This window comes from Chrysochloris asiatica, unplaced genomic scaffold, assembly GCF_000296735.1.
Source record: "Chrysochloris asiatica unplaced genomic scaffold, ChrAsi1.0 scaffold00006, whole genome shotgun sequence".
In the NCBI taxonomy this organism is placed as follows: Eukaryota; Metazoa; Chordata; class Mammalia; order Afrosoricida; family Chrysochloridae; genus Chrysochloris; species Chrysochloris asiatica.
In genome coordinates this window covers 1,083,102-1,096,109 of record NW_006408524.1, presented here as the reverse complement: position 1 = coordinate 1,096,109, position 13,008 = coordinate 1,083,102, and the positions used below count along the sequence as shown (strand labels likewise).

At 53.0% G+C, this 13,008-nt stretch overlaps 2 protein-coding genes across 4 annotated transcripts in view; one reads left to right on the top strand and one right to left on the bottom strand.

Annotated features, from left to right (window-relative positions):
• Positions 1-5,001: 5,001 nt before the first annotated feature.
• Positions 5,002-7,032, top strand: PGAM2 (phosphoglycerate mutase 2 (muscle)). Its single transcript, XM_006832081.1, has 3 exons — positions 5,002-5,417; positions 5,496-5,676; positions 6,843-7,032. The coding sequence occupies exons 1-3, from the start codon at positions 5,004-5,006 to the stop codon at positions 7,007-7,009; spliced, it is 762 nt and encodes a 253-aa protein (XP_006832144.1). The 5' UTR covers positions 5,002-5,003; the 3' UTR covers positions 7,010-7,032.
• Positions 7,033-8,258: 1,226 nt separating this feature from the next.
• The window catches only part of DBNL (drebrin-like), a 20,167-nt gene continuing 15,417 nt past the window's right edge, over positions 8,259-13,008 (bottom strand). For 2 of the 3 annotated variants that reach the window (XM_006832078.1, XM_006832080.1), the window contains 10 exons: positions 12,617-12,691; positions 11,794-11,940; positions 11,288-11,365; positions 10,828-10,979; positions 10,679-10,727; positions 10,277-10,370; positions 9,472-9,543; positions 9,221-9,354; positions 8,815-8,917; positions 8,259-8,398 (listed from right to left, as the gene is read on the bottom strand). In XM_006832078.1, coding sequence (XP_006832141.1) covers positions 8,259-8,398; positions 8,815-8,917; positions 9,221-9,354; positions 9,472-9,543; positions 10,277-10,370; positions 10,679-10,727; positions 10,828-10,979; positions 11,288-11,365; positions 11,794-11,940; positions 12,617-12,691 — 1,044 coding nt within the window. The remainder of the gene's footprint in view (positions 8,399-8,814; positions 8,918-9,220; positions 9,355-9,471; positions 9,544-10,276; positions 10,371-10,678; positions 10,728-10,827; positions 10,980-11,287; positions 11,366-11,793; positions 11,941-12,616; positions 12,692-13,008) is intronic. The other variant, XM_006832079.1, reaches the window with a different exon arrangement.

The following is a 13,008-nucleotide window of genomic DNA, read 5'->3' as shown; positions in this document are numbered from 1 at the left end:
ACAGACTGCATCCTCCAACACCCACGCACACCCCAACAGACTGCATCCTCCAACACCCACGCACACCCCGACAGACTGCATCCTCCAACACCCCCCACACATACTGTATCCTCAAACACCCACACACACATACTGCATCCTCCAACACCCATGCGCACACACACCCCCCAGACTGCATCCTCCAAAACCCACACACACACCCCACACACACTGTATCCTCCAACACCCACGCACACCCCTACACAGACTGCATCCTCCAAAACCCACACGCACACACCCACACAGACTGTATCCTCCAACAACACCCACACACAGCCCCACACAGACTGTATCCTCCAACAATACATATGCACCCACACACATGCTGTATTAGTGCTTCAACTCAAAGCACTCAGAAGGCTGATGTAGAGTCTGTGTGAACCTAATTACAATTCCTCTAACCAGCACAAAAGGGATTCTGGAGGTGCAGTGGGCTAGGCATTGGGTTACCAGCCACAGTTCAGTGGCAAATCTACCAGCTGTGCCACAGTAGAAAGTCTTGGAAACTCTATACAGGGTTTCAATAAGTCAGAACTAGTTGTTGTTGTTAGGTGCCACCTAGTTGGTACCAACTCATAGAGACCCTATGCACAACAGAATGGAAACACTGCCCAATCCCGGGACAACCTCACAATTGTTGCCATGCTTGAGCCCATTGATGCTGCCACTTTGCCAACCCATCTCGTTGGGGTTCTTTTTTTTTCTCTGACCCTCCACCTTACCAAACATGATATCCTTCTCCAGTGACTGGTCCCTCCTGACATGTCCGAAGCATGAGAGACGAAATTTGGCCGTACTGGCCTCCAAGGAGCACTCTGACTGCACTTTTTCCAAAACAGATCTGGCTGCACTTCTTCCAAAACGGATCTATTGGTTCTTTTCACAGCCCATGGTACTTACAATATTCTCCTCCAACACCATAACTCAAAGAATCAATCCTTGTTCACTGTCTAACTTCTGCATGCATATAAGTTGGCTTGGGTCAGGCGCACCTTAGTCCTCAAGCTGACATCTTTGCTCTTCAACACTTTAAAAAAGTCTTGTGCAGCAGATTTGCCTAATGTAATAATAATACCTCATTTGATTTCTTGACTGCTGCTTCCATGAGTGTTGATGGTTGATTCAAGCAAAATGAAGTCTTTCACAACTTGCATCTTTTCTCCATGGATAAGAATGTTATTTATTAGTCTAGCGGTGAGGATTTTTGTTTTCTTTACATTGAGATGCAATACATACCAAAAGCTATGGTCTTTGATCTTCATCAGTAAGAATTTTAAGTCCTCTTCACTTTCAGCAAGCAACGTTGTATCATCTGCATATTGCAGGTTGATAATGAGTCTTCCTCCAATCCTGATGCCACATTTTTCTTCATACAACCCAGCTTCTCAAATAACGTGTTCAGCATACAGATTGAATAAGTATGGTGAAAGAATACAACCCTGTCTTACACCTTTCTTAAACAATTTGGTGCTCCCTTGTTCTATTTGAACAACTTCCTCTTGGTCCATGTAGATTCCTTATAATCACAATTAAGTGTTCCAGAATACTCATGCTTTGCAATGTTGTCCATAGCTTGTCATGATTCACACAATTGAAAGCCTTTGAGTAGTCAATAAACAACATTATCAATGGAGAAACAATGGAAGTTGTCAAAGACTTCATTTTTATTGGATCTACAATCAACACTCTTGGAAGCAGGAGCCAAGAACTCAAACGATGTATTGCATTAGTCACAAGACCTTTTTAAAGTGTTTTAGAGCAAAGATAGCAGCTTGAAGACTAAGGTGCGCCTGACCCAAGCCATGGTATTTTAAATAACCTCATCTGCATGCAGCAGTTGGACAGGGAATAGGGAAGACCATAGAAGAATTGATGCATTTGAGTTATGGTGTTGGAGAATATTGAAAGTACCATGGGCTGCCGAAAGAACCAACAGATCTGTTTTGGAAGAAATGCAGCCAGAGTGCTCCTTGGAGGCCAGGATGGCCAAACTTTATCTCTCATACTTTGGACATATTGTCAGGAGTTACTGGAGAAGGATATCATGTTCGGTAAGGTGGAGCGTTCAGAGACAAAGAGGAAGATCCCCAACGAGATGGATTGGCAAAGTGGCAGCATCAATGGGCTCAAGCGTGTCAACAACTGTGAGCTTGGCTCAGGATCGGGCAGTGTTTCGTTCTGTTGTGCAAAGGATTGCTGTGAGTCGGTACTGACCCGATGGCACTTCAGCACTTAACAACAGCAATCTTGAAGTATACTATGAGAGGATATCAATACACCTATAGGGAAGGCCAGCTAATACCACTGTTACTCTTACTACCCACACACCAATCACTAGAGCCAGTGATATGAAATTGAAGACTCCTATCAACTTTTTCAGTCTGAAATGAATCAAACATGCAATCAATATGTTTGGATAATGACTGGTGGTTGGAATGAGAAGGTTGGGAATAAAGAGGGATCAATGGTTGGAATATATGAATTTGGTGACCGAAATGATGCTGGAGAATGCTTGATAGAATTTTGCAAGATGAACGACTTCTTCATTGCAGATACCTTTTTAAACAACTTAAAATGTGGCAATACAGATGGACCTCAGCAGATGGAATGCATAATCAAACTGACCGCTACATCTGTGGGAATGGTGGAAAAGCTCGACATCATCAGCCAAAACAAGACCAAGGGCAGATTGTGGAACAGACCAATTAATCATATGCAAATACAGACTGAAGCTGAAGAAAATTAAAACAAATGTATGAGAACCAAAACGTGAGCATTATCCCACCTGAATTTAGGTGTCATTGGAAGACCAGATTGGATGCATTAGGCATTAATTACTGAAAACCAGAAGAGCTGTGGGATGACATCAGGAACATTATACAGGAGGGAAAGGTTATTAAAAAGACAGGAAATAAGGTCTTATCTACATGAGTTTGGTTACAGAAATAAAGCATTCTCTAAAAAAGATCAAAATGGATGTCAGAATAGGCTATGAAATTTGTTCTCTAACATAAAGACTCTAACGCAAATGGAAGACATGAGAACGTAAAAGAGCTGAACAGAAAACCTCAAAGGGCAGCTCAGAGACAAAGTGAAGTAGTATAATGAAACAAAGACCTTGAGTTAGAAAATCAAAAAAGAACACATTCAGCATTTCTTACCTGAAAGAACTGAAGAAAAAATTCAACCCTTGACTTGCAATACTGAAGGATTCTATGGGCAAAATACTGTAAACTTGAAAAGATGGAAGGTATAGAGTCACTGTACCAAAAAGAACGCATCTATTTCAAGAGGTAGCACATAATTAAGGACCAATTGTATGGAAGGGGGACTCCAAGCTGCAAAGAAGATTCTGGCAAAAACACGGCTCCAGGAACTGACAGAATACAAATTGAAACCTTCCAACAAACTGATGCAGCACTGGAGGGACTAACTCATCTATGTCAAGACATTTGGAAGACAGCTACCTAGCCAACTAATTGGAAGAGATCCTTATTTGTGCCCATTCCAAAGAGGCAACCTAATGTAATGCAGAAATGATTGAACAATAGTTCTATTATATTGAAGTAAACTTTTGCTGAGGACAATCCAAAAATAGTTACAACTGTATATCAACAAGGTACTGCCAGAAACTTAAGCCAGAATCAGAAGAGGTTGTAGTGTGGAACTAGGGATATCACTGCTGAGTTCAGATGGATCTTGGCTGAAAGCAAAGAATACCAGAAAAATATTTACTTGTACTTTATTGACGATGCAAAAGCTTCCAATTGTGTGGATCACGACAAGCTATGGACAACACTGCAAAGAATGGGTGTTCCAGGACACTTAGCTATGCTCGTGAAGAACTTGTACATAGACCAAGAGGCAGTTGTTGGAACAAGGGGATACTGGAAAGGTGTGTACCAGGGCTGTATTCTTTTCTATCTATTCAATCTGTATGCTGAGAAAATAATCCAAGAAGCTGGAATTATTTAAACTATATTAAAATGTGGCATCAAGATTGGAGGAAGACTCGTTAACAACCTGCCATATGCGTGCTGGAAGCAATGAGGATTTAATACTTACTGATGAAGAACTAAGACTAGCGCCTTCAGTATAGCTAGCATCTCAATAAAACAAAAACAAAATCCTCACAACTGGACCAATAAGGAACATGATAAATGGAGAAAAAAAGTTTGAAGTTGTGAGAAACATCACTTTGCTTGGATCCACAATCAACAGTAATGGAAACAGCGGTCAAGAAATCAAAAGATGTATGGCATTAGACAAAGCTGCTGCCCAAGACCTCTCTAAAGGGAAGAGTAAATGATGTGCCCAACTGAAACCCTGGTATTTTCAATAGTGTCATACGCATCTGGAAGTTGGACAACGAATAAGGAAGGCAGAATTGATGATTTGAGTTATGGTGTTGGAGAATAATACTGCTAAGTGCCATGGACTTCTCGAACAAACAAATCTCGAAAGTAAAGCCAGAATGCTCCTTAGAAGCCAGGATGGCAACTTTCAGGTGGGACCGGTCCCTGGAGGACATTATGCTTGGTATAGTGTTGGGTCAGGTTAGGGGTGAGAGGGGTGGAAAGAGCCTCCTCCCTCCAATGAGATACACAGCACAGTGACAGCAGCAACAGGCTGGAACAGACCATTGAGAGGCTGGTGTGGGACTGTACGCTGTCTTGCATTGTGCATAGGGTCCTTGTGACTTGGAACTGACTGGATGGTACCTAACAACCAGACTGGGGTGGGGTGAGGGGGTGGCTGGAGGATCTATTTTCGGCCTGGATCCCTCTCAGCCCCCCTGCAACCCTATCACTGGCCACCTGCTGCTGCCTGTCCTGGAATGCTGGCAGTTGTGGGGGGAGGGGACTGGGGACAGGCTGTTATAAAGTTGGAGACGCTGGATCCCAGAGCCACTGCTGCCCTGGCAGCCCTGTCTTTCCATCTGGGGCACTAAACCCACTGCCGCCATGTCCACCCACCGCCTGGTCATCGTTCGTCACGGTGAGAGCGCATGGAATCAGGAGAACCGATTCTGTGGCTGGTTTGATGCAGAGCTGAGTGAGAAGGGGGTTGAAGAGGCCAAGCGAGGGGCCCAGGCTATCAAGGACGCCAAGATAGAGTTTGACATCTGCTACACATCGGTGCTGAAGCGGGCCATCCGCACACTCTGGACCATCCTAGACGGCACCGACCAGATGTGGCTGCCCGTGATTCGCAGCTGGCGCCTCAACGAGCGGCACTATGGGGGCCTCACAGGCCTCAACAAGGCCGAGACTGCCGCCAAGCACGGGGAGGAGCAGGTGAAGATCTGGAGGCGCTCTTTCGACATCCCACCTCCCCCCATGGATGAGAAGCACCCCTACTACACCATCATCAGCAAGGTGGGTTGCACAGGCTGGGGACAAGAGTGGGAGGAAGAGGGCTGCCCGAGGTGCTAGCAACAACTTTGCTGCCCCCAGGAACGTCGGTACGCAGGCCTGAAACCCGAAGAGCTACCCACCTGTGAAAGCCTTAAGGACACCATCGCCAGGGCCTTGCCCTTCTGGAACCAGGAGATTGCCCCCCAGATTAAGGCTGGCAAGCGGGTGATTATTGCTGCGCATGGCAACAGCCTTCGGGGTATCGTCAAACACCTAGAAGGTGAGGCCTACCGGTCCCTAGCCCTGAGGTTCAGGCAGGGTGGTAGCTTGGGTGAAAGGTAGAGCTTCCAGAGGTCCCAGCCCACTGGAGGGCTGAGAAATTAGAAAAACCAAGGTCTGTTTATGTCACAGGACAGATTTTCTTTCTGAAGATGGTTTTTAAAAAAGATTGCAAACCACTGAAGGCTGGGGATACCCTGGACCTGTGCCCAATTCGGTTTACAAATAGGTGGAGTGGGATGGCTCAAAGGGCAGCTGGACACCTAGTCAGTAAAGGCCAGGCCGGACTGAAGTCACTCCGCTCCCAATCCAGGTCTGCTGTGATCCCACACAGGCCATGCACTCAGGGCCCCTTCCTCCTAGTCCATGCAGTGCCTGCTTCTGGGTAACCCCCACCTAAACCTATAGAAGGCAGAAACAGCGTGGGGCGCTGCTGCCCTGGTGTCCCTGGTTCCAGGAGGGCCCCAGTGCTGGCATCGCTCAGGCTCACCCTGACACAGACAAACAGATGGACGGAGTTACAGCATGGTAGGGAAGAGGTGCCCTAGGAGACGCAAGCAGATGCCAATCTCCTTTGAATTAGCATCTTAATCACTGTCCAGCTTGTTACACTCGTGCTAAGGGACAGGCCACATCTAAGGCAGTGTGGGGCATCTGCCTAGGAAAGCCTTGGCTGGCCCCAGGAGTGGGAAATGACCACCTCCTGTCCCCTCCCCTCCAGAGCCTAACAAAGCCCAAGCCAGAGAGGGCTACTCATGGGCTTCAGGGTGAGTGGAGAGAGGTCCAGCTGGGGCCCGCAGCTCCTACCACCAGCGTCCTCCTGGCCCTGGCGAAGTGGGGGTTGGCTACTCCACCACTCAAGATGCCTAGAAACATGCTGGCTGCTGCCCCTCCTGAACCTAAACCCCAGCCCCCGTGTGGTGGCACCCACAGACCACAGCCCAACTGGTGGCAGAGCTATTTCTGTGAGCTGCTCTGAGCTCTGGTTCTCAAGTTTGACCTTCTTGAGCACATTCCTGTGGCCCTGCTCAGTGGGGGCGGGCGGGGAGTGGTAATGTCAGACTGACTGTTGCCGTAAAGGTCACAGGGCCTCTTGTTGAGACAAGCAGTGGGGCCGCAGGGTTAGGGAACTGAGGCTGTGTGCTAAGGCTGCCTGTCCTGCCCCAGGAATGTCTGACCAGGCCATCATGGAGCTGAACCTACCCACGGGGATCCCCATCGTGTACGAGCTGGACAAGGCGCTGAAGCCTACCAAGCCCATGCAGTTCCTGGGCGACGAGGAGACCGTCCGGAAGGCCATGGAAGCGGTGGCAGCTCAGGGCAAGGCCAAGTGAGGGGTGGGCTTTGGGCAATAAAGTGGTCCCCCTTACGCTTGGCTCTGGGTCTGGCTGCCTGCTGTGCACCCGACGACCCCACAGGCAGGAGCCCACAAGTCAGGGCACAGTGAGCCCCTTGGTCAGGGCACTGCAGGAATCTACACTTCGAACATCACCCACACGGATCCCTAAAACTCTACAACTGGAGCGGGCTCACTTGAGGTCAGCCAAGACCACGTGCTCTGGATGTGCTGTGGACCCTGGCCACCCCTACCCCCCAGGTGAGGCTGGGTAGACATGGGCAAGTTCAGACACATTTGGGGGTCAGCCAGCTCCAGAGCTGACACTGCCCCAGATTCAGAGGTTGGGTCCTGACCTCCTCATAGTACACAACTGGGCATGGTAGCTAACTGGGGGCCTGTATGCACAGGGGTCAGGACCTTGGAGAGCACAAGCCATCCTAGGGGTGAGTGTGCCCCTGAGCACACTATCACCTGAGGCAGAGGGGTGTGTCCCCAGTGGGCCTACACTGTGTGGACTCCACTATCCTTAGTCCCATAGCAGGTCCACTGTCCAGAGACAGAAAATAGGAGACAATGTTAACAACTATGAAGATGACACAGGACCGGGTGGGTTTCTCTGTTGTGCAGAGGGGTCGCTCTGTGTGGGAACCAACTTGAAGGAACCACCAACAAATAGGAGCCGGTAGTAGGCATGAGCTGTTTTCTTGTTAACTTTTCCGTAAAACAAGAAGTGTGAGGAAGCAGCTGGGGTTGGTTTGAGAAGTGAACATGGTCAACAGACGAGAGCCGGTCCCCACCACTGGAGCTGTGCCAGCTGTGACATCTGCAGGCTTCCCTTCGCCTGCCCCTCCCACGCTCCCCAAGCTGAGAGCCGCTGACCTCGCTCTCCAAAGCTGCCAGAATCCAGTCTGACTGTGGCTGCAAACACTGCTCAGCAGTTCTCAACGCCCACTGCACCCAGGGCCACTCCTGACACCTGCAGCCACCAAGCTTAGGAGGAGGAGGAGGAGAAAGGGCGGTGCCCCTAACAAGGTTCCCGCCTAGAAAAGGCAGGCAGCCACCTGGGCTGTGGGGACAGCCTCCAGTGTCTCCCCACACGCTCTCCTCAGGCAGAAGTCACCAGGTTATTGCTGAATGGGGGGTCTGACTGCTGAAGAGTGACACCCAGCGTTTGTGCCACTTCTCCAGCAGAGGAGGCTGTGTCCTGCTGTGGGAGGGGGCAGGGGCTTCACGCACGACTATCCTCATTCAATGAGCTCCACGTAGTTGGCAGGAAACATACCGAAGTGGCCATCTGGCCCATAGCCACGCCACCAGCCCTCATCAATCACCTCGATGCCAGTAATGAGGTTTTCAGGGTCGAAGGAGATCTCTGTGTCATCCGCTGCAAGGAAACGGCAGGCAGAACGGCTCGTCTCTGCACCCTGCTCTCCCTCTGCCAAGACTCTTAGAAAACGTCTCTCAGGACCCACACCAGGGCTGGAGCACAGTCCTCCCATCCCAGTCTCCTTCTGAGGCCTGCTCTGGCACTGCCTGGGAAAGCAGCCTCCAGATCTAGTCGACTTCTCTAGCCAACACCAGGCTCTCCAACCGGATAGACACTGGGGCTCAGGTCCGAGGACAGCAAGCCCCAGTGGAGAGCCTGTGGGGGTCTGGGCCACAGGGTGAATGGAAGCTCTCTCGGAGCACCAGTGGGGGAGCTGACTGGAGCCGGCCCCCTTCAGCCCTCCTCCTCAAGCACCATGCCCCCAACCTAAGGGTGTCCCCTGTGGTCTCATCAGGTAGGTACTGGCACCATACCTGCCTGGTAGTCGTACAGGGCCCGGGCACAAAGCCCCTTCCCAGGCAGTCCTGCGTCCTGCTCATAGTGGCTGAACTCAGAGCAAGCTTCTTCTTGCTGTACCTGTCACACAAGGGCAGAGATGAGCAGGATCATTCCCCTGAGCCCACCCCTCCTGATGCAGCCGGGGCTCCGCTGAGGGGCAGGCAAAACACCAGAGCAGGGGCAGCACTGTGGTTTCAGAGCAGCTGTGGGCTCTGCAGCCACAGCCATGAAGGCCACCCCAGAGTCCATGAGCCCAAGCAGAGCATGCGAGGACCGCATATGCTAGCCTCCTAAACAATGCAGGCCTGTTCAGGAGCAAACGAGGGACTACACAGCCCTGCTGGAAAGTCAAGGCCCCTCCCGCCTCCACCAGGGACCCACCAGTGGGGGCTCCTCGTAGAGGTTCTCCTGCTCCGGGGGCTCCTGGTAGACAGCCTCCTCCTCCACCGGCACTGCAGACTCAAGGACAGTGGGCCCCGGGTCCCTGAGGAGATCTGGACCAGAGGAGGAGCCTGCTCAGACTCTGCCCATGCCCCCTCCCCCAGTGGAAGTGTTCAGAAGAGGCACCCTCCATCACCTCAAAGGTCCCCAGAATGCCAAGGACTTGCCTGTCTTGTGGCTCGAGGCAGGACTGGGTTCCCTGATGATGGGGGTGATCTCTGGTTGGGTGAGCTGCTTCTGCAGGAAAGGGCTCCTCAGTTTGCCTGCAAATGGACAGGGAGACAGCACACGCCACCGGACAGCTCAGCAAGGGGGACGAGGAGAAACTGCCCGTTTCTAACCCTGATGGCCCAAAGGCCAACTTGCCACAAAGCCAACTGAACGTGCCAGGCAGTCCTAGGACATGGAGTGGCTCTGGGGCAACGCTGTGTAGATACACAGAATGCCAGAAGCAGGCCCCAAAGGTCCACCCAACCCTGGCTAACCCAGAGAACCTATAGCACCCACCTGTCTGTTGAGCTCTCAAAGACTCAGGGAGTAGAGACTCAGGGTAGGGAGAAGAGATACAGCTGGGGGGCCAGAGGGGGTGCTGACCAGGGGCAGTGTATTCTGCTGGCTGGCAGAAGTAGTCCTGGGTTTTCTGGGGTCCCAGTGGTAACTGATAACAGGCCCTGGGAACCAGCTGACCCACCCACTTGGTGAGGGGTGCCGAGGCTGGCACGTCTGCACCCTGGGAACCTCACATACCCCCAGGTCTCTAGAAAACAAGGCCTGGACGGGACAGTATGCAATCTCTCCTGGTCTTCGGGGATGCCTGGGCCCAGCCTTTCCTTCTAGACCAGCCCCGACCACAGGCTCTTTCTTGGCCTTCTCGCTGACGTGGGATAGTTGGGTTGAGTGTGGGCCCACATTGGGGAATGCCAGGTGATGAGAAGGGCTGGCAGTGTCATGCCCCTGCCTTGTCCCACATCTAGAGGTGAGGCTCAGCGGTCTCACCTGGCTGGGGGCTGGGGATGGAGGTGGTGGACATGGCCCTCTCCTTCTGTCTGAAGATGTCCCGTGGGTGCATGGGCTGCTGACAGGCGGAGGCCTGGTGAGGAAAGGACACTGACCAGGCAGTGGTCAGGGCCAGGGAAGCACTCCAAGCCCGTCTGCCTGCCTGGCTCCCTGAGAATGCTTCCAGGGTCCAGCTGGTCATGCCCAGAGCACTGTCACCTCTCTGACCCCCTAGATGGGTCTCAAGTTCAAATCTGCCCAAGCCAGTTCCAGGGTCCTAAACTCCCTGCCTCCTGGGACTACTCAGCCGGACAGGAAAGACTGAGGCTGTCATCAACACTGCGGGCCCCCTCGGCTACCTCAGGACCAGGCTTTGGGCATCCACATCTCCCCAGGGCTCACCTGGGACAGTCGTGCCCCTGAAATGACTTCCTGCTGCTCTTCAGGCTTCCTGCGGGGCAGGGCGGAAAGGTATTTAGTCAGGAAGGACACTCGGGGCGGGGGGGCGAGGGCCCACACTGTGGCAGGCTGGTGGGGGTGGGCAGGCTCACCTCTGGGAGCTGGATTCCCGCTCCTGCTCCTGGTAGCGCTGCTCACGGCGGGCAGCCTCACGCCGCTCCCGGTCCTGACGCTCCTGCTCCAGCCGCCGGCGTTCCTCCTCTGCCCGCTGCTTGTCCTCCAGCTTGCGGTTCTCCTCGTCCTTCTGTGGGGAACCGCGGAGCCCACACCCAGCTCAGCAGGGCCATGCCGCCTGCCATGCCACCTGTGCCCTCCCCCACACTCAGTACAGGACCACGTGGCTGCTGTGGGGTGACTTGGGATGGCTCCAGGACATGCGTTACTGGCTGTGTTTAAACTCCTGCAAACCCGGGACACACACCCGCTTCATGGGCTCACTGTATTTAGTGAGAAAATGTGCAATACGGGGAGACAAGCACCCACCCCCCGCGCCTGGAGCACAGCATATGACCGGCAATCACTGGCTCTTATACCAGACCCCGGTGGGCTCACCTCTGCTTTGGCCCAGAAGCTGTCTTTGCCGACCCTTTTGATCTCGGACATGGCGTTGGTCTTTTGGTACACAGAGCCCTGCAGGGGCATAGCAGCCTGTTAGAAACGCAGACCCACGCAGCGGCTGCGCACACAGACCCCAAGGCTGTGGTGAAGGCTGTGGGATTAGGCCTGGGGGGTGCATTAAGGAAGGTGACACTGAGACAGGTGGCAGAGGCCCGACACCTGCCCTCGCAGGGAGGCTCCCAGAGCCACCAACAGTCCTCATGGGGAGGACGAGACACACCCATGGAAGAGGAGGGGAGCTCAGCTCCAGGGTGAGAAACCTGTGGCAACTGCTTCAGGCTGTGTCCTGACCACCTCAAGTTCAGCCACCACAACTCCTGGGGGGTGCTCGGGGACCACTGTCCTGGCATCTGTTCCCATAGAGAGAGTCCAAGCCACCCTCCACAGCCTTCAACCAGGAGATTGCCCTGGTCTGAGCACCTGCCCCAGCTGTCACTCACCACAGGGGCTTGGGGTCCTGCATCCTGGAAGCGGCTGCTCTCCTTGTGAAAGTTGTAGTTTGCCCCCGAAGCCTTGGCTACCTTCTGCATAATGGACTCGGGCTCCACATCCTCCTCAGCCCGGGCATTGATGGTCACGTGGGCTCCCTGAGGGTGGGTGGGCGCAATGTGTGGCAGGGCAGCAGTGCACCTTCCCTGCTCCCCACCTGCACATGACCTGCCTGTCTAACTCCCAGGAATGAGGAGCTGGCTCTCTTGAGCTCAGTCATCCCGACAAGGAAATGCCTCACTGCTCCTCATAAGCAATACCTCGTCCTCCCCTCTGGTACTGGGATGCAATGCCCTGAGGCCATCGGCCCACACAACATTACTTTCAGTGGCCTCTGGGAACAAGCATACTTTCTATAAAAGTCAGCGTGTGATGACCCTGCTCGCCCTGACATCTCCTCCAGTTCCTAGACTAAGAAGCTGGCCCAACCTGAAACGGGCCGGCAGGACCAGAGACCCAAGGGCAGAGCATCCTCCCTAGTGACCAAGAATAGCAGACATTCACCTGACGGGTAAACCACAAAGGCTTTGGATACAAATGGTTTTTAAACTAAAAGAGAATTAAAATATGATTACACTGATTGAAAAGCACAGGTTGAGATGGGCTAGAAAGGAGCACAGAAGAGGGCAGGTTTGCTAAGGTGATGGGCACTGCTCAGGGGCTCCCGAGTAACCAGAGACATGGGCCTCCCTGCAATCACAAGGGCCAAGGAATGCCCCTCTTCCTTGTCCACGTGGGCCAGCTGGGGTCCCGTCACTTCTGCCCGCAGTTCACCTTCAGGAAGCTGGCCATGGTGCTGACGTGATTGGCGCACGCCCCCTTCCGCACATCGTTCACACCCTCACCAGTCTGCAAGACAAGCACACCCAGCACGATCCTGCAGCTCCCATCACAGCCTGGGCACTGTACCACGGTCACCACCACCCCACCGAGCACGACGCTGCAATTCCCATCACGGCCTGGGCCCTCTACCCATGGTCACCACCACCCCACCGAGCATGATGCTGCGCAACTCCGGTCACCACCTGGGCAGTGTACCACGGTCACCACCACCCCACCCAACACGACGCCGCAACTCCGGTCACCACCTGGGCACTGTACCACGGTCACCACCACCCCACCCAGCACAACCCTGCAACTCCGGTCACCACCTGGGCACTGTACCA

What these genes read in the sequence shown, in the direction of transcription:
- PGAM2 (XM_006832081.1), top strand. Translation starts at nt 5,004, where the DNA reads ATGTCCACCCACCGCCTGGTCATCGTTCGTCACGGTGAGAGCGCATGG. An exon ending in ACTACACCATCATCAGCAAG is followed by an intron (nt 5,418 to 5,495) that starts GTGGGTTGCACA and finishes TGCTGCCCCCAG; the next exon opens with GAACGTCGGTACGCAGGCCT. An exon ending in TATCGTCAAACACCTAGAAG is followed by an intron (nt 5,677 to 6,842) that starts GTGAGGCCTACC and finishes GTCCTGCCCCAG; the next exon opens with GAATGTCTGACCAGGCCATC.